Source organism: Anser cygnoides, chromosome 3, assembly GCF_040182565.1.
Source record: "Anser cygnoides isolate HZ-2024a breed goose chromosome 3, Taihu_goose_T2T_genome, whole genome shotgun sequence".
Taxonomy (NCBI): Eukaryota; Metazoa; Chordata; class Aves; order Anseriformes; family Anatidae; genus Anser; species Anser cygnoides.
In genome coordinates this window covers 122,622,165-122,642,935 of record NC_089875.1, presented here as the reverse complement: position 1 = coordinate 122,642,935, position 20,771 = coordinate 122,622,165, and the positions used below count along the sequence as shown (strand labels likewise).

Genomic DNA, 20,771 nt, shown 5'->3' with positions numbered 1-20,771 from the left:
TGTACCCGCAGCTCTGTTTATTCTCTTAACTCGTGGAACTGTTTCAGACTTCGCAAATCACTTTTTTCTTTACTTTTGCCTTACCAGTTGTCTGGCATCACGGGTGGTTTGTTTTGGTTTGGTTTTGTTTGAACGAGCACAGCAATCTTTAAAACTGATATCCTGGTAAACACCAAGTGGGCTCTTACATGTAAGATCCTTTTCTAAGATGTAGAAAGTATTTTACAAAAAATACCTTCTTGTGTAAGAAGAAAAACCTTCTGGTATCAGCTGGATGCTTCTTGGTATGGAACAGTACTCTGGGGAAACCCCTGCAAACATCGTGATGTCCCAGAAAGTTTGCAACCGTAACACAATTCATTATGAGGGGTGGATCTTCTGAAGAGAAGTGAAAATTAGCTCCATGTGGTGAGCACTGTCTAACATTAATGCTGCTTTCTGACGAGTTAACAGAAATAAAGATGTAGGTAGAGTACTACAGGTGAAGGAGATGGAGGAGATTCCACCTCGAGGAAGGGGGAACGCGTGAATCGAGGCAGCCGCAGCACAAGGTGCCCAACTCAGGGAGTAAAGTAACTCCCACCCACCCACAATTTAGGGGAAACATTAAAACAGGTTAAGGGTCTTTGAAGTTTATTAAGAACAGCTTATAACTTTATTTTAAAACTTCTGTTTTGTTAGGCTAATTTTTCGTTTTTAAAATGCCTGGCACTGGGGATGTATTTGGTCAGCCTAGGGTGCTGCTGGGGAACACAGCACCTACCTACAAACGAAGCACCTACCTACAAACGAAGCACCTACCCTACAAACGAAGCACCTACCAGCGGTGCCTGCAGAGGAGCCTTTTGGATACCTGGCAGCTGGCTCTTGCGGTCACCCCAGAAGCCAAGCTATCGGACTGATCTTACCAATAGTGCCAGCTTCATTTCACTTAGCAGTATTTCTTCTAACACGCAGGCTCTCCAAAAACCATCTCAGAGCTACACTGTTCCTTCCTTTAAACCTCTCCTCCAGTTCTCTGTTCACGATGCTCACACGAAGTGACATTATCGAAGCAGCTGGGAGGGCAAGGTCAGCCTGTGTTGGAGAGTATAAATCAAGGCATCACCGATCCTTCCTCTCATTCCACGTGTGAGGTCCAAGGTGCCTGCCATATAAACTTTTAACGGCTTGAAACACATTACACTGTCCTCTGTGAGACTAAGAATACTCATTTAGCTTCGTCCATTGCTGGTTAGCACTGACACAGGAGCCAGCTCGGTCGGCTATCCACCACGTCTGAACTGCCGGCCTCTACCCAAGCCGACAAAGAACCGAGCGAGGACACAGCGGTGTGCCGGTTCAGAGGACGAGGACTGGTCTTCGCGGCAGCCCTGGGGACAAGTGGCCAGTGACGGGCTGCTCCTTTGGCCGGGCGTACATAGAAGAGCTCGCTGTTCTGCGTCCTTCTGCTGTCACTGCCGCCGAGTTTAGTTCACTCGGACTCTCCCCTGCGACCTGCACCTTATGCACGGGGGAGGCTATCAGAGCATGCATAAATAGTTGAGATCTGTGATGGGCTCGAGAACAGGAATCACAAGAGTCCTCTGCACCCGGCACGTATCTGGGAAAGGAGGAATAAAGTCCTCACAACAATACAGGTGTCACCACTTAGAAGCCCTGTTAATTTACTCATCCACTGTATTTTTTTCTACATAAATGTCAGTGTTAATTCTGAAGCTAAAACACCTTCAATCATCTTCAAGAAGGTAACAGAAGTTCGAGTTTTCCATCCCTAGCAGGTTTTTTGTCTTCTTTTATTTTTTTTCCAAAACACATTTAAGTATGAACATTACCTGTCTCTTCTGCTGTGACCAGCTCCCTCTCCAAGCATCTGGCTACTACTGGACACAAGATACTGGACTAAACTCTTCAGTATAATCCAGGATGAATGATATCCTGTTCTTAGATCTTCCCATCATTTTCCTAAACATGTCAACAAACTCTTATGAGTTATTGCCAGAACTCTAACTAAATCAAAGATCTTGACTTCCATCATTAATATTTACCCTTTAATTACCTGCTCCTACCTATAAAAACCTATGAGATCCAGATGTAACTGAAGTTGCTGTCACATCTGTTCTCAGTAATCTTGTCTAAAAATGAGAAATAAGAAATAAATGTTGTGTCAACAGTTTTATTAAGTAGGAAAATCACTACACATTCTGAAGAAAAGCCCAGTTAAGCCTAGGTCTAATTCTTCGTTCAGACTTGGCTGGTGAAGGTCCAGAACAAAACCAGGACAGCTCTCAGGCCCCAGAAGTCTAAAAGCTCAGTAAATAGAAGCAGCCAAGTCCTGAGACTTTTTGCTGTGCCGGACAATCACCTTGCAAAGGGACCTCTAAAAAAAAGCAGCAGTAAACAAAATTTACCAAACCCTAAACACTTCTATCTGAGCTTGCTGATGCAATCAGCACAGTGACGTATTTGATTCCACCAGCGTACAGAGACTTGGAAAATGCAAAGCTCAGGAAAAGCAATCTATTCTCGAGGGTTAAGGGCTGCCACCGCATCCAATTAAAAAAAAAAAAAAGCTCTGTCTGTCAGACCTGGAACCGATGAGTCTGAAGTCAGTGAGGGACACCTAGAATTCTGGAAGTAGACACAGTTCATTGTCCCTCAGAAAGGACAATTAAATAGGGTCTGAACGGCCCCAATGATGTCAAGCAGCAGAAGTTCAAAGCGTTATCAGCTAAGCTTCTGGCATGGATATGCATTTCCTCCCTGTACTCAATGTTTTGTGTGCCAGAACCAGACAGTATATTGCATATAACAAAAAAAAAAGTCACTTTCAGGTGCGCTGATTAGCAGTGTAGTAAACACTAGCATTTGCTTAATTATCTACTAATGCCTGGAATTGACTTATTCTTTAAATAGGGATGAAAATAGGGATAACTGCATGATATCTGCCAGTCTTTTCTGCTACTTCTTTTAAATTGCACTTACTGTATTTACATACATATGAACTGAACAGACATGAAGTCTTGAATATATTTGCTAACTTTACAGGTCAGTTTTGGTCTATAACCCCAGAAGTCCTACGCTATAAAGATAGGAACAGATATTATGAGCCTTTTTGGTACTGCTCAAGAGCCCCACTCGCAGTCCATCCAGGTTGCGTTTCTTTGTGCAACGAGAACTACAAAGAATTACAACACAGACCTGACCACCACCTGAAGGCAGGCACAAGTCAAAGGTGTAAGATGTATAAAAATGAAAAATCGTACTTATACTAAATCCCACTACGCTACAGAGAGTGGCTGAGCATACCCTCTGCCTGTTATTATTCCATTTACAGCCATGCTGACAGAAATTTAAGGAGAGATCTAAAAGAAAACTGCCAGTTTTGTGGATATTTACCTACATATATTTATGTAGGCAAAGGTATAGAGGCATTAAGCGCTTCTAGGTGCAAGGCAGGCTGGCACCACAGCTAGCAGACACTAGTCAAGATCTTCATATTAAAGATTTGCATTAACTTAAAGTTTGTTACAAAGGAAGAGTACTCAAATCCATATGGAATCCTAGTTCGGTTTATTAATTGGAAAAAAACAAAACAAAACACCATAAATAGCAGTTGATGAAATACAATTGCATGAAACTGTAATCATAACGTCCCAACTGCCGTGATAGTCCTTTCGCTTCCCTCTGGTAAGGTGTCAACCGGAAAAAGCAACAAAGTGAGGTTGATTATTTTCCTGGGCACTTCATTATTTCTCATACTGCAGGTTAGGAAAGAAGAACTCGTTAAAACTCATTAGAATTGTTTGTTTCTAACACCACATGCAGTATTAACTTTTTTTTCCTTAATGTTTCCTACTTCATACTTTCAGGTAAGAAAGACACAGACTGTGAAGTGCAATCCGATTCAATGTAAATCTCGGTCTCTACTGCATGGCATTTCCACGGGAGTAAAGAAATGGCATTTCTTTGCTTAACAACCGTGAGAAGCCCTCTGGGAGATTTCCGCAAACAGCCCTGTGAAAACTAATCTCTTTCTACTGTAACCTATCAGGAAGGATTCAAAGCAGCATAAACATGACCTGCTTTTCTCACACCTTATTATTCCTGGAAGGACTATGTCAACACATTTTGCTAATAGCGCAATAACGCACCTCCTCTGTCTTACCTTTGTTCCTCAGGAGAGACCAAAGGGAATTTCCCCAAAGAACAGTCGTGACCGAGGTTACCTGAGGTAAAGCACAGTCCCCGTCTGCAAGCAGTGCTACCTGGTTTCTCCCATAAAAACAAATGCTGCGATGGTTTAAATCAAGGTTATGCCCCCAGGTACACGTTCCTTCTTTCCTGTAACAGCAGCCTTTGCTTTCCTTACATACTTCAGCAATCCGTGCATCACTGCAGTCCAACCGCTTGTCCTGACATTTGCTCCAGGGCTGCTGTTGGGGTTTGCATGGGAGCACACATCAAACTCTCCAGATCTGAGGCCACGTTGCTGAGGATGCCGTGCCAGCTCGTCATGCTAACAAGAGGGCAGGCGCAATTTCAATAATTTCAAGTTTCATTACTTACTACTACCACCATCTCCTTCCCTCAGAACAACCTAAAAGCTATGGGGTGAGCACAGTGCAGTATACTCCCTCCAGGATTGTGTGCACGTGAAATCATTATTTTCCCATTAAAAACACTCGGTGACGCAACGATCAGCACTGCAGCAGCAATAGTTGGTCACGGGTAGGCTGAGATGGCTCCCAAACTGGGTTTCAGAGGGTAGAGACACACATCTGCAGTTATGTCGGGTTTGTGCAGGAGGACCATCAGTTCTGGTACAGGACAGCTAACCAGGAGAGTAACGTGGAGGAACTCCACCATCACATCAACCTGGCAGAGGCAGTGGTGATTCTGGTACCTCCGCAAGAGGAGAGAGAGTTTTACAGAGGTGTCTGAATAGCTTACCTTGCCAGTGCGGTGTCTGGACGCAAATAAGGAGGAGGTAATGCTGCTCCTGAAGCAAACCGATCTTACCACCCAGAGCAGGTGACAATTTGCTAGTACATCCTGGCACAGCAGTGTGGTGGTTGTGTGTCAGCTGATGCTGGGGTAGTACTGATTTATGAGAACCAACTTTTTTTTTTTTTTTTTTTAAGCAAAACTGATAAATGTGTTTTTGACACTCAGAAACTTGCTGGTTTACTTGCCAAAAGGAGCATGCGAAGACTTCACTGAGAAAGGCTGTCATTCTGCATGCAGCAATAGGTTCACAAACACCAGCAGTGAGCGAACCAGAAAGGTAAGACTATGCTTGATGCTAGGTTGATGTGTCATTTATTTTGCTGGGACAACGTGGACATCATTCACACCAAACACGACTATTAGTGGATTGCCTCCTGTTATTCTAGCAGCTCTTGTTTATCCTTACAATGAGGACATACAGGACCTATCGCTGCTGTTTTTAAGCTTCCTCTCCAGACAATAATAATCCAAAAGCCAAAGGAGGACACATTCTTCCAGGCTACCGTATAAAGGAGGTTGATGGTTGGTTTTGCTAGCTGACTACAGACCCTACCAAACAGTGGGAAGGGAAGTAAGATACAGCCTGTAAAAACACCTGAACTGCTCTTTGTGAATCTTCCATCTACATGGACCTTCTGTCCAAAAGGTTCCTGTCTCAAGACGAGACCAGGTGCACGTCCAATGCAGTACAAGGTCGCTAGAAGGAGAACAGGACCTCTCCCCAGCAGGCACGATGCCAGTCCCTGCAACAGGACACAAAGGCACTGCTGTAACTAGGAAAGGAAAGCGCATCCGGGCCCAGCAGCCTGCTGCAGCTACGCCAGTCGACTGCCTCCTGCACAGGGATCCTTGGATCTCAGGGACTAAAAGGAAGAGTGGAGACGGGGGGGAGCAGGTTAGGGGGAAGCAAGAGAACGGTTATCTTCCTCCCTCACTGGAAGAGGATAAAGCCATTTTACTCTATGCAAAATGCTCCATAAGGATGACATCAGTAATACAACTGAAATCTTCCCCCGCACATTACAAATTCTCCAAAAATTGTAATAAAAATTTGAGATGTCATTTACTGACTTGAGGATGAAGAGCTCCAGCACATCTCATTTTCAAAGTGTTCCTACTGTTTATATCCGACAAGTCTTCAGAGTGCAGTTTGATGGCCTGATCCGGAGCCAGTTTGGCCCCACTTATATTTAGTAAGTGAAACCGTGCCAGGGAGTCTTCCAAAAATCCAGGAACGTGATCTTCTACACGTGTAAATTGTTAGCAAACCCTCGCACAGTTCTGGCCTGAGTCAAACAGCAATTCCCAATAATTCCTGGGAGAAGAACGAGCCAGGAACTACTCCCAGGAAGCCGTTCAGATGTAGCCTGGCTCTTGTGGAAGGTAAGAAAGATTAATAGCACGGACGGGGCCGTTCTGAGCCAGCTGGCTTCACTGGCAAAAAACGGTCCCAAGTACAATTAACAGTACATGCAGGACTATGACTTGATCTTGAGCTTATTCCTTTGACTTTGCACCTTTGTTTTTTTCTCTGATGTAACAGCCACCAGCATTTCATCAGCAATCTGCCAGAGGACGGCGCTTGGCCAGCAACAAGGACCCAGGCAAAGCCCGGGTGTCAGTGGGAGCAGATGGGAAGGGGCAGGCTCCGTCCTGGCAGACCGCCTCCAGCTAACGGAGGGTTTGTGGCACTGCCAACAGCCTGCTCGGTCACCCCCGACATCCCGAAGGTGCTTCCTGCAGCTGGCTGGTCCAGGTCACAGACCCGCTGAGGCTGGAGGGGACCTCTCGACACCACCCAGTCCCAGCTCCCTGCCCAAACTGGACCAGCCACAGCAGGCTGCCCGGTCACGTTTTTAATAGCTCCAAAGGCACAGACTCCACAGCCTCTCCGAGCAACCCATGCCCATGTTCACACTTTGTCCCAAATTTGGTCTGCCTTTTGGTCTTACACCGCATGCTCTGCTCACCCTGATCGGGGCTGATCTGCAGACGGGAGCAGCCTGCACAAGTGCTCCGCGAGCAGCAAGTCACTACAAACCCACGCGTGCTCAGGAGCCAAGCGGTGAGCAAGCAGCTGGGAAGAGCAGAACACTCAGGGTTTGTGTACTTCGCTTCGTGATGGCTTTCAGGCTGCCTTTGCACAAGCACTGGCTATTCTCTTCCCTAAGTGTATACGTAAAGACTGTCTAAAAGCGAGACGCAAGCTTTAACCCGTAACTCACACGCTAGGCAAGAGAATGTCATTTCTAGGAACACACCGGCAGGTATTTTGGAGCTCCACGTGCAAATGGCAAGGACTCTGCAGAGGACAACGGACGTAATGTGTGCTAAGTGTGCGATGCAGGCACATGTTAAATTAAAAGGGGAGGGCTGGTGTCAGCAGGCAGGGATATTGTGGAACGCTGCAGAAGCTGAAGCTTCAGATAGCTGCAGCAGAAGCAGTCTGCAGAGCTACTTTTAAATAAGATTAAGTGAAAATGGTTTCAGACTTCTTCCTTAAACATTGCCTTTACTATTCCACTCTGTGCCTGAAGAATTCAACAATTGCTCAGAATCATAGAATCAGATTCATTAAGGTTTGAGAAGCCCTCCAAGACTACCTGGTCCAACCATCCCCCTACCACCACCAATGTCACCCACGGCACCATGTCCCCAAGCACCACGTCCAACCTTTCCTTGAACACCCCCAGGGACGGTGACGCCACCACCTCCCTGGGCAACCCGTCCCAACGCCTGACTGCTCTTTCTGAGTACTTGAGACACTTCTGGAAACTGTGTCAGATATATACGTGTTTTGAAATTCATCAGCCAGGACTTTAGTAGGTCACACCATACATTTCCTAACAGTGAGTACAAGATGGGTGAATTTTCTCTCCGGAGTTCTCTCTACTGAGCAAATTTGTTCTACTACTTAAGGGGACAACTCCTTTACTATTATTTGCTGTATAAACTCTTATCCTCTAATTGCTCAGTATCTATCACCAAGTAGGAGGAAATGAATTACTTCTTTTGTATTATGCATTATATATAACTAAGGGCATAAAAAGCCCCATTATTTATTATTCAAATCTAAATAATGATCTCCTGCTGCCTTCTCCCTCTGACTACATGCTTGAGTAAGTAGAATATAAGATCAATACGTCTGTTCAATAGGAGGCACTGAAGACAGGCCAATGAAGAAAAGGAAAACCTACTTAAAAATGCAATAGCTCATAATGACAACTTAAACTTCACAACAGAAAGCAAAGGGGTGTTAGAATTACCCTTTTCACAGAATTAACAGATTGGGGATGCAAACAGACTTCATCTTGGGAAAATAACAGTAAAGAGCGCGAGGGTTCATGGCAGTCAGCTAAACAAGCATCCCCGGTGTGATGCTGGAGCAGAACAGCCAGATGCAGTAACCACGCGCAGAAGTAGGAGAGCAATTTCTGGGAACTGAGAGGGGTTCTGCTGCATTTGGCACTGTAAGAACACGAACGGAATTGCATTCAATTTTTGGAACTGCAATTCAGGAGGGAGGTTGAAAATCAGGGATGGTTCACTGAAGAAACACAGGAACAACTAAAAGCTGGAAAACATGCTTTTCACAGAGATAATCCTAACTCCAAACCTCCTACTTAGCAGACAAAATAAGTGGTGATTTGATGGCAACCTACACGCACATTTAGCTTATTTGTAATAAAACCAAACAGCAGTACACAGCACGGATATAACAAAATCCAAGGAACAGAAACCAAAATGAACAAGTTCTACTTAGAAATATCCTTGCAGATTTTGAATAACGAGGACAATAAAGCACATGGACTATTTTCATGACTGTGGCAAATTCCGTCTGTTATAAATGTTAATGATTTTTATAAAATACCTGATTTTTTAAAATATATTTTCTGCTTTGCACAGGGAATAATTCGAAGAAATCCCCTGATCTCTGTTGCATTTGCGGTTCTAGTTAAATGACTGTGATGACTCATTTAGGCATCATGAACTCTGGTTAAGGAAATAACTGTAGCAGCATCTGTGTATATGTTTTGAGCTCTTTTGCTCAAAAATGTAAGGGAAAAACTTCACAGCAGGACAAGTTTTGGAAACTTCTGTCTGTCATATATAAACACAATGATTGAAGGTAAATCTGTGACACAAAAACCATCAGACTCAGAAGCTGGAATTACCAGCCAAATTCAAGAGGTGAAAGATGCGAATTCAGAGCTACACTTTGGCAGGCACCCAAGGCCAACGTTCTCCAACAGCTAACAACCAACCTAGGAAGCTGCAAGGTAGCGGCTTCTGTCAGAATGACTTATCAATGCAACACGCATTTCCTGCTTTTCCTGCTGCACTTATTTTGAAAAACTATCCTATAAAAGTAGGAATATACTATACTATACCAGGAATACATTATATCTTACCATAAAGGGTGATTTCTTCTTTTGCTTGTTTTTCTAATCCTGGGTAGGAACTGGGATTAAGAAACAAGAAACTAACCCCCTCTCCATAATAAAAAGTTTTAAAGTGTCGCTCTGCTTTAAATCAGGAAACCACAATATTTAAAATATGCTGTTACAATGAGAAAATTTTAAAAAGAGTTGAATTGTTGAAATTCTATTTCTATTCTGCAACTATTTAGATTTCTTCGGTTTCAAATAAAAAGGGCTTTCTGTCACGCAGGCAGACATTGCTTGGATGAATAACTCAATTTTGTCTGATTTGTGCTTTTGCACAAAGTCACTGAAGACCAATTCTACTTTCAGTGCAGCGTGACCTTTGTGCAAATGCGAAAAGCAAAAAGTGGGAAAACATTGCCTGTTATTTCTATTGCTAAATAGAAAAGGAAGTTTGTTTATTGTAAAAATGCACATTACCTTCAGTAAAGGAGACAGATCTAAGTTTCTGCTACTTGTGCAATTTGTTTTCTTTGTTTTCTGCACATGCAACAAAAGAATACAGATGAAACCTGTACCTGTGGGACAAACCCGTTCAATGTACAGCTGAAACAAACCTGAGAATGGAAACATATTTACGGTTATCTCTAAGTGGCAAAGAACCAGACAAAATTCTCTGTAATCCTTTACTTACCAATCCCCTAAAATATCCAGATCACAGTATTGTTTAAATATTTCTGAAGAATTACGGTATCTTAATTCAAATAATGCATATGACTGCAGTTGCAGGAAGGCACTGAACACTGACTTTGCAGACTTCTGTAAAATTCCAAGTGCCAGATGACTGTCAGCAGTTCCTCACTGTAATGTACTACTTTCTGACACTGTATTTGTAAGAAAAAAATTAGGAATTGTTTAAAAATAGCTGCTAACACTCCTCCAATGAGAGCACCAAGGGCAAATACATCCACGGATATGCTGAGCCAACATTTTCCTCCTACAGAAAGGGAACATAACTGTAGTAGTAAATTGGATCTCACCACTCCATTCCGGTACAAATCACGTGAGCAACTTTCCAACAAAGATTACATGTATATATTACAGATTGATTACTGTTTTGTTCTCTTTGTTATTTTAATCAGCAGAAAATGGCCAATTTCTGTTCTTATACTACTCAAAAGTGTTGGTTTTATGTTTGTGATTAGGAGTGAGAAATGTGGTCTTGGCTTCCCTGGAATATTTTGAGTCAAGTTTTCTACAAGCCCTTACGGAGCTTTTACATCTGTTTAACCATGACTGATTTTCCTACTAGCACCGAGTAGTAATCCAGCCAAAAGCTATCTTGATGCAAAGGAAGGCATAAAACATAAGCCAACTAAGTATAATCTGACAACAATTTAAATCAAAAATCTATCATCCAAAAATAGCAGGTTAAATATTTGCCAAAAGGAAACATTTTAAGCACGTTTGGATACAATAATGGCTCAGAACTGACTGGTTACCAAAGTCGAGATTAGCTGCTCCTGTCAGCCAGCCTGGCTTTGCCTGGGCAAGGGGACTAAAGGCTTCACCTTTTTGCTCCATCCTCTGGAGATTTACATTATTTGAGCTGCCGAAACGATGCACAGACTATTTTAATTTTTGATGTAATTTACAAAACAGTTTACAGTGTATGCTTCTGTTAAGATGATCAGAATTAAATGAAACAGACACAATAAAAAGTTAAGAACTAACCACAAATCTGAGAACATACACAAACACCCGAGATTTGACAAAAAGATGTGTACCGCAGGGAACAAATCCCCGAGCTCTGTGACAAGAGCTGATGACAGCAGCGTGCTGTTCGCAGCCACTAACGCCCAGCCACGGCTGGGTTTCTGCTGGGGCTGGTTCGGCTGCCTCGGGTCTCAGGTGGCTGCCCAGCGCGGGCACCCGGCTCCACCATCACACACCTCCACTCCCAGTAACCGGGAACACGCAAGTCACTCACCAGGACGAAATGTCACGGTAAGTTCTGCTGCATCTTTACGAAAGGCCCATTAATACCAGCTTGTGTTGTGAACGCAGCGTTATCACTGCTGTTAGGTTTAGGTTGGGTATCAGGAAGAGCTTCTTTACCGAAAGGGTTGTTAGGCGTTGGAATGGGCTGCCCAGGGAAGTGGCTGAGTCGCCGTCCCTGGAGGTCTTTAGAAGACGTTTAGATGTAGAGCTCAGTGATATGGTTTAGTGGAGGGCTTGTTAGTGTTAGGTCAGAGGTTGGACTCGGTGATCTTGGAGGTCTCTTCCAACCTAAGTGATTCTGTATCACAGCCCGGAGGGGCCCGCACCCACCCCGCTCCGTGCCCACACAGCTGTGCCCCGGCACCACAGAGCGCCCGGGGGGGCACCTGAGGAACGGCACCGAGCCGTGGGCACAGGCAGTGCAGGGAGCATGTGGGTTTGGTTTTAAAAAATACTAACGAAACCAACAACAACCAAACATCCAGCCTTACATTTCACTCCTTCCCCCCTTGGATTAAAGGGCAAAGCAGAGCGCTCACCCGGGGAAGTCGGGGCTCGGCAGCAGGGCCGCCCCAGGCCCCGCAGATCCCGTGCCTGCCCACCCGCAGGGAGGCCCTGGGGGACCTCCGAGCCCCGCTGGGCCCGGCCCGGCCCTCTCCTGTCACGGCAGGGTGCTGAGCTCCAGCAAGGGCAGCAGACATGCGACTGGTGTGCCACACCAGAAAGCTTCTCCTGCTGACCAGAAGGGAGAAGGGGACCCGCCGGCAGCCCCCCTCACAGCCGCGTGAGGGAAGGGAGCAAGAAAATTGCATGCAGGAGACCAGAAAGAAAGGCAGCGGCTGAAATACCAGCATAGGCACGCAATTCACACAAGTAAAATGCAACCCCCTGTACATTTTGAACTAAAAGAGAACATTAATATACAACTCATAAATTTTAAGTATCAGAGGTGGATGACTGCATCACAGAGCCTGACCCGTATACAGAAATCTTACGTTCCACCCACTTACTCCAGCACTGAGACAAGGGATTTAGGTTTGCCTAAAGCAGAACTCCAGCAGGTCTGGATGTAGGGCACCAAAGAGAAAAGGCCACCGCTGCTTCCCTTGGCTGTTACGTTACTACCTTGGCCATAACGCGCTAACCTGACAATACCGCAGTGCTGAGCCACAGGCAAAAGCAAACGCTTTTGTACTAACGCTGTGCAGCAATCGCTGTAAGATCGATATGCTGTATGAATAAACAAGAAGTAAATACATATAGATATATATATATATATATGCAGAATTATAATTAAACTACTTGGAGGTTCTTACTCCTTTTGCTGGATTAACCACCTTCTTAACAAGCCTTAACAACCTTCTACCAGCCTGAAACTAAGCAGAGATTTATCTCAACTAGTAACAAATGTGTGTACTTACAGAATGGCACATAAAAATTAAATTAAAAATAAACTTAAGCTCATAAACACACAAAATTTAACAAACTATGATTCTTCACAAAAACCTTTCTAGATCAGGAATAATGAAATACATCAGCACACGGGCTGTGGGGCAATGGATCACTAACACCAGCTGCATAACCACGGAAGGATACCTGAAGCCTCCAGCAGCACTCATAAGGCTCTTCCTTCCCCATGCAGTGGAAGAAAGCATTTTGGGTAGTTAAACATGTTAACATTTAAAGGACAAACTAAAGCTAGTGTAAGGTGCAAATTTTTGCCATTGCTTGTAAAGAATGTTCAGCATTTCAATAAAATGCAGTTCATCACCAAACAAACTTGAGGATGCAAAGACGTTTTGTGCAACTGTGCTAAAGAATTGCCAGCTCTGCATCACACGGGAGGCAGTCATGACTTCGGATGTATTACGCTTCTGACAAACACAAAGTAAAATTTACTTGCTGAAAGTTAACTGAAATTCATTAACACAATAACAACGCGGTCTGAGTGATAGGACTCAGATCTGGACCACATTAATGAAAACAGAGGGTAGCTGTGTGAAATGCCTACTGGGAGAGGATTTTTAAAAAGTTTCCTCATGTCCACAGTGACATTTGACAATACTGAAATCCAGAGAAGCAGCCACAGCACAGCTTCTAGGGCGAATATTAGCCCACTGCATTACTCAGGTCAGCAGCTGGGGCAGGACCCAAGCACCACCACATTTCTCCATCCGCTGAAAAAAACGCCTCGAACTGCTTTTGACACTGGCTAATACTCTGAGAGCCTCTTCTGAAAAATCACTGAAGCTCCTGCTTGCTGTGGACTTAGAGACAAGGTGCACCTCTGGAGAGCCTCCCCACTCCCTCTAACAGCCCACAGCAACAAGTTACAAGGTAAGGATATCTAATTAGATAGCCTCAGTTAATGACCTGCTCTCTGCGTAACTGAAATCAGTTGTGTTCCAGGATGCCACCCCTGATGTGCACGGCTTTTTGCCAGTCAGCACCACTGCAGCCAGGCGCCCTAAGACCACCTCATCTTCCAGGAGCGGGGTCACTGTGATAGCTCGGTGACCTTCACGGACACAAAGGGCTTCAGGTCCCTAAGAAAACCGAGGCAGGACCCAAGACAAAGATAGATTAAAACCCACTTTTCCTTTCTAGAACTATCTACTATTAAAATAACATAGTTTTTCACGTCAGACTTAGCTTTCAAAAAAAAGAAATCCTCTGTGTAAGATAACTCCCCTGAGAAGCTGAAAGAGGGAAGGAAGAGAACATAAAACCTGACGGAGCGGCAGCAGCTGGAGGCTCCTCTGCCAGCTCAGGGAGGCCAAGTCCTGCACCTCGGACGAGACAACCCCGTGCAACCGCACAGGGTGAGCATCTGCTGGCTAGAAAACAGATTTGCACAGGAGGACCCGGGGGTCCTGAGGAGCACAAACTCACGAGCTACAGCAGCGAGGCTGACCACGTGCTGGGCTTTGCCAGCAGGAGCAAAACCAGCAGGTGACTGGAAGCGATTCTTCCTCTCTGGCCCTGTGAGACAGGGCCTGGAGCGCCGTGTCCTCCTCTAGGCTCCTCAGGACATGGAAGAGCGAGTGCAGCAGAGGCCACCAAGATGGTCAAGGTCTGAAGCGAGCGGTGTACGAGGAGAGGCTGACGGAGCCGCTTTGTTCGGTGAGCAGCAGGTTCAGGGGGGCCTCGCGGCCGCCTGTGACCACCCGCCCTCCGTGCTTGAAGGGAAGCTACGCTCCGCTGGAAGTGACCCTGAGCAACGTAATCGAACCTCAGAGGTGGGCTGAACTTCTGAGCTGGACCAGAAGACCTCCAGAAAGCTCTCCCAACTAAGTTATTCCAGAATTTTTGAATATCAGCTTGGCAGAGCAGGTATCATAGGCAATTTATACAATGTAAATAACAGCCTACCATGGAAACAAACAGAAAAGAGTTCAAAATACAGAAGAACTTTGCTCTGTCATGGAGAATAAGGACAGCCATAATCAAGACATGCATAGCATCCAAACCTTTCTACTCTGAACGCCTTAATCATAAGTGTGGCCAAAAGGCTTCAGGACAAAAAAAATAAAATCCCATTTACAGGCCCATTAGGCTGAGACAGATGCCAGCCCCACAGATTAAAGGCTATTACAAAATCTGGTGAAGAGCTGCTGTGTGTTAATCCAGATAAACACTTCGCCTGGGCAAAGCAGCAAAATGACACAGAATCAAACATTAGGAAACCGTCCCATCGTCCAAGAACAGCTCAAGAAAGGCAGGTATATCTAGTAAGAATCATTCTCCCCGTGTGGGATGGAGATCTCTCACACGTTAGTTCCTCAGTAGTCTGGAGCCCTATCTGCTACACACACAGGGAATGAATTTCAGTCTAAGGCAATTAAGGAAATGAGCACGGGGTATCCACCAAATGAAACCACTACTGTGGAGATATCTAAAAACATTTCTGTTCTGAATAAACGGCGATCACAACCACCGTAGGAAATACAGAAACATGCCTCCTTCACTGGGAATTGAAGGAAAATTCCGTGTACCAGGTGTTGTATTCAAAGAATATGAAAATCTGGGAAAATCTCTATCTTAAACATGTTCAGCTTCATAACCTTTTTATACAATGCAATGTCATCTGTCTTCTGTTAAAAATCTTTATATTTTTTAAATGCATATTTATGCAATTTTGGTTAAAAATGCCTATACCATTCCTCAGCAGTGACAGAATGAGCATGAAAGTTAAAAATAAGTGATCATATTCCCGAAAAATAAATTCATACCAAATGCTTATGCATCTTAGGAAAACACAGCAAGTTTCAAAGACCACAAGAAGATAAAAATGACAGGTCGCCAACATTTCACGACTGTGTGCAAGCACCTAGCCAACAACGGTAATTAAGACATGCTCATCAGTGTTTCACATCACCTTCTGCAACTTCAACCGCCTTCAAATCAGCTCGGCACCTGCGCACGTACGCAGAGGCACGCGCCGAGCCAAGCGCACACAAACCAAGCGGTGCTGTGCCTGTGCCCGTGCCGCTGGCTTCGGGAGGGCGCTTGCCCACGGCAGGGGAACGCTGAGCTCTGCAGCCCGACGGGCAAAAACTTTCAACATTGTGCTTTGTGGGAGACGGGCTGACCGGCGCTATTAATTATGCATGCCAATAAAAACCACGGCCAGGAAGGACGGGAACTTCAATATCCATGGGAATTGCTTCCAGTACAGAAGTTCAGAGAAAAAGATGCTTGTAAATCTTTAAACACGCCCCACAGACTCACCTGTGCACGTGTGCGGGCCCCCATGGACACAGGGGTGCGAGGAGAAGCCTCAGAGCTCCCAATGCAGAAAGCAAGTTTCTCTTGGCTGCTTTTGGCAGCGACCTGTACCAGCGGAGGAGGAAGCACTCACACAGAGAGGTCGTGTGCTCTCCTTACCCACCACTCCCAACTCAGATAAGAGCAATTCTCTCCATCATCTGCTGTATCTTTTCCTCCCCCTTAAGCCTGGAAGGACACCGGGCTGTTCTCCCTCCTGTTCCCGGCAGGCAAAGGGAGGCACCAGGCAGTGATGCAAGGAATGCATGCTGAGGGCACCAGCTCTCTGCTGCCCAGGATGGAGCCCGAGCCCGAGCCCTCCCGCCTCGCTGCTGGCCCTGTCCCTGCCGGGCTCCCGTGGGAGCCCCCCGGCTGCACCGGCACAGCACGGACCCACCTGTGCCTCCTGCGGCTGGCGTGGAGCAGCGTCACCGCGACCTCACCGGGGCTCCGGCATTACAGGGAACGCACGCACGCTTTTGGCTTCCTTTCCTATGGAAAAATGTCCTGAACTCGGAAAACGCGCTGACGGATCATCCTATAGCAGCGGCAGTTCCCACGGCAGCAGCGAACGCAGGCGCGGGCTGGCAGAAGGCAGCAGGGACGCGAGGCGCGCAGAGGCGGCTCTCCGGCGGCTGCTGTAAATCAGAGCAAGCCCCAGCGGCTTCGCTCAGCGCTGCAGGCTTCGGCAGCTCCTCCAGGCAACTTCAGCATTCGGATGCTACAACAATGGCTTAAGCTACTCGGCTCCTACCCTGCGTCTCCTGCTCCTTATTCCTGTTCCGTCCCCGCTCCGCTGCCCGTCCGAGGTGCCGCACAGCACGCGGCGGAGCTGGGCACCGCTGCACACCGATGCAGGAATTTGACATAAAGTTTGTGGCTTGCTGCTAACAAAAGGGTCTGATTGTACATGAGCTATACAATATAAACAAGGTCTTTCTGAATGCAATGAGGTCTGCTAGATGTCAAAACCGTCAGTTCTTTATCTTTGAAATCAAATCACCTTAGGGGATTTTTACAGCTGCTGCACAAGATTTGAGACTTTTAACTACGGAAGTACACAGAAAATTAGCCCTGATAAACTTTGCAGATGAGACAGGCTCATAAAGTAGTAAATAATGATGAAATGGCAATCACTAAGACTAATCCAGACCACTTGCTAAGCTATGCTTGTTAAAACAAACTATTTCAATAAGGCCAAATATTACGTTATACATCTGTGACACAAACACGCAGACTTCGATTCAGAGAACAGAGCTGCATCTCTGAAAGCAGTGACTACAAAAAGCATCACGGACCAGAGCTGACAGGTAAGGCAACCTGCTGGCAGCAGAGCTGATCTGCTCCTGGAGCACACATCCAGAGACGTACGACTGTGTAGATCAGCAGAGGAAGAAAAACAGAACAAGGGCTGGGAGTGGAACATAGTTTACGTGAAAATTTTGAAATATTTAATGTTAAAGTACTTTAACAGGAAGGATGACTACTCAATCAAACAAACTGCTATTCAAGAAATGCTGCCTTTATAACCTCTCAAAATTGAGTTCTTTTACGTTAGATTGCCTTTCCCAAATACAAATTGCCTGGCTCAGTACAGAAGGAAGGTGGTGACATTTAATGATCAATGAGATGTAGGCAGTAAGAGTGGCTGATTTAATGTTATCTGACCTTAACTTCTATAAAAAGTCATCTTTGATGTATGTTTGCAATAAATACCGGCAACCTAAGCATATTTCTTGTTCCTCTGTGTTCACTGAAATTTTATTTAATATATTTAAGAAGATGATTTGGATCAGCAACCCCCGGTTCTAGGAGAAAGGACCTTTATTTTCGTGGAGTTTTTGGAGGCCACAAAGCTCTTTTTCCAGAAAACTTCCCTAACTGTGAGGAAACCTGGGATTTGTCTGCAGTTTTCACTGCCATCCAGCAGCCTGACAGATCAAGGATGAAGGAGCACAGAGATGCTGCTGATCAGATCTGCTGCTGCTCCCATCCAGAGCACGGCAGGTTCAGCAGCAAAGTGCTCTGTAATACCTTACAAAAATGTTCTCTCGAGAACGTCACTGCCGCTGTGCCGACAGTAGAGGGGCCATCCCTGCCTAGTCCCGTGAAGGTCTGCTTATGGACCCCACCACTGACTCTACTCCACCCTAAAAACCATCCACTAACCCCCACCTTTTGCTTCCCTAACCTTCAACACTTTTCAGTACATCAGAAGACCTGTATTTCAATCGCACAGTAATTTCAGTAAATTCAGTAAATTCACAGTAAATAATAACTAGTTTCTTTAATAGGCTCTGACAAATTATCCTTCAAAAGGCTTTTTGAAAATCCAAATACCCGAAATCCACTGGATTCCCTTTATCCACAGCCCTCCAGAGAGGACTGGCCCCTGAGCAAGGCTGGATGGGCTTCTCTGAGAGGGGCTGGAACCCCTAAGCAGCCCTGACTCCTGTATATCAAGTCTGTTGTAAACTCGGGTGGATTTGGGCTCCGGAGGGTTTCCATGTAGACAACAGCGAAGCATTTTGCTTCTGCTCAGCACCACATCGTGCGCGTTCCCTCCGCCTGCTGACACGAGGGGAGTGTGTTCTTCCTTCTCTAACCCCCAGAGCTTTCTGGCAACTGCAAGATGAAGACAAGATTTCCACCTAAAGCAGACTCAGTAAATTAGCTGAGGATGTTTTAGCCCCACTGTTTGCACTGCAGAGGCAGTCAGGGCCAACAAACCGTTTTGTAAGCATATCAGTTTTCGGCTTCCACCTATTTTTCAAGTTTTTCGGTAGAGCTGTTCACAGCAGTAGCAACAAGTAAAGGAAAATGGTTTTGAGAGATCATTGCTCCCCCCGGGGTTTTGGGTTGAAGCAATGAAAGAGCCCCAGGTCGTTGCTGCCTGAGGAGGTGGCCCTGGGGAAAACAAGGGAACAGCCAATAAATAGTTTTTGAATTGTCACACAGGGTAAAGCTCCTGGCAACACACATCTGATGGTCTAAAGCATCTGCAACCCACAAACTGTTATTCTTACCGTAACTCTTCACCAAGATCTTACAAAGGTTATTTTAATGTCCAAAGGTAAGCTCTTCATACGTTATTGTTGCAAAACTTCTGGGAGGAGATATATCCAGTGTCAAACCTACGTTGGTTCTACCACTACTGAAAGAACCACAGGGTCGCTCTGATTTCTTACAGTAAGCAGGCTCTGCAGAACCACGCTGTGTTCTAAATTCATTGATTTCTTCCTTTTCCAAAGAGTTAAACCTATGCTCTTGGTCTTGTTTTGAACTCAGGTTATTTTGCTAGAAACAGAATGCAATTAAATTTTGAACTTAATATGACACGTAAATAAAGTAACGTAACAGGAAGAACTAGAAGTTAGTCCGTAGGCAGCTTTCCCACTTTAGATGGCACTTCTGCGCCGCTCTTCCGCTGCAAGGAGAAGTGAGAAGGGGCATTTCCTTAACAGCCAGGGCCATGCCGCATGGTGCACACCTGTCCTGGGGGGCACGTGTCAGCCACAGCATCTTCCACACAGCAGAACATTCCCTTCCCGCCTCACTGTATCGAAGGTAAATATTAGCAATACGAGTAAATATTACCAATACAATCACCTGTTCCCCTCTTCCAGGCAGCCTCTGAAAGGCTGAGTCCACCTGACTGCAGTGTCCAGGCCAGGAGGAGCCCCAGCGTCCCGAGGAGAGCGGCGCCCTGCCCTGACAGCCACGGGTCCGTGAGGACCGGTTAACGTCGGTGCATCGGCTGCGGGTGCCGAAGGCTTACACAGAGGAAGGGGCGAGCTGTGGACCGACAGCCTCAGCCCGAGGTTTGCAGCAGGTCGCGGTGGACGCGGCTTTCCAGCTGAGCCGGGGCTATCGGCAGAACTCAGTGCCCCCAGCCCGGGTACCCCCAAGCTCTCTGCCCCTGTACGCTGCTGGCCCTGGTGACCATGGCACAGACACCAACACGCACACGACAGGCCCCTGGCTATCTAATTTTGGTAGACCTGACAGTGGTAGCACATATTCTCCTTGAACACTTTGTGGACCCCCGCAAATGCTTTCTCATCACATTTTTACTTAGCTGCTGAAAGCTTAAAGCAGCACCCCCACTCTTCCACCGTAAGAAACGTGAAGGAATCCTTCGTCCTTTACCTCTCCGTGGCTTTACACACTCGTCACCTGGCGGGACCCATGGAAGACAGCCATCAGGGTGGGACACGCATTTCCTCTCCAGCTGTCACAGACCGTGGCATCATGCCTTAGCACAGAGCCACCGTCACCAGCGGCCGAGGAGGTGACACACGCCACCTCTCTGGTGAAAACGCTGAGTTTTGGAAGAAAGGGAAGAGGAGCAGCTCAGGGCAGCAGCCGCAGCTGCCTCTGACACAGCCCATCTGTCACAACAGCGGCATCCAAGCTACAGAGCATCGCCGCATTCAGCATCGGCACCAGGACACCTCTGCTCTGTTGGACGGAGTTGTGTCACAGAACGGCCGGGACCTCTGGAGATCATCTGGTCCAACCCCCTGCCAAGCAGGGTCACCCTGAGCACGTTGCACACGTCGTGCCACCCAAGGGATCCACCTCGGACAACCTTCTGAAACACAGGCT

At 46.1% G+C, this 20,771-nt stretch overlaps 1 protein-coding gene across 16 annotated transcripts in view; it reads right to left on the bottom strand.

Annotated features, from left to right (window-relative positions):
* The window catches only part of DTNB (dystrobrevin beta), a 207,077-nt gene that overhangs the window by 117,854 nt on the left and 68,452 nt on the right, over positions 1–20,771 (bottom strand). The window contains exon 11 of one of the 16 annotated variants that reach the window (XM_066995269.1): positions 3,569–3,761. The exons of the other annotated variants lie outside the window; for them this stretch is intronic. Coding sequence (XP_066851370.1) covers positions 3,647–3,761 — 115 coding nt within the window. The 3' untranslated portion in view covers positions 3,569–3,646. Of the gene's footprint in view, positions 1–3,568; positions 3,762–20,771 lie in introns of those variants that run through there. 16 annotated transcript variants of the gene reach the window in all.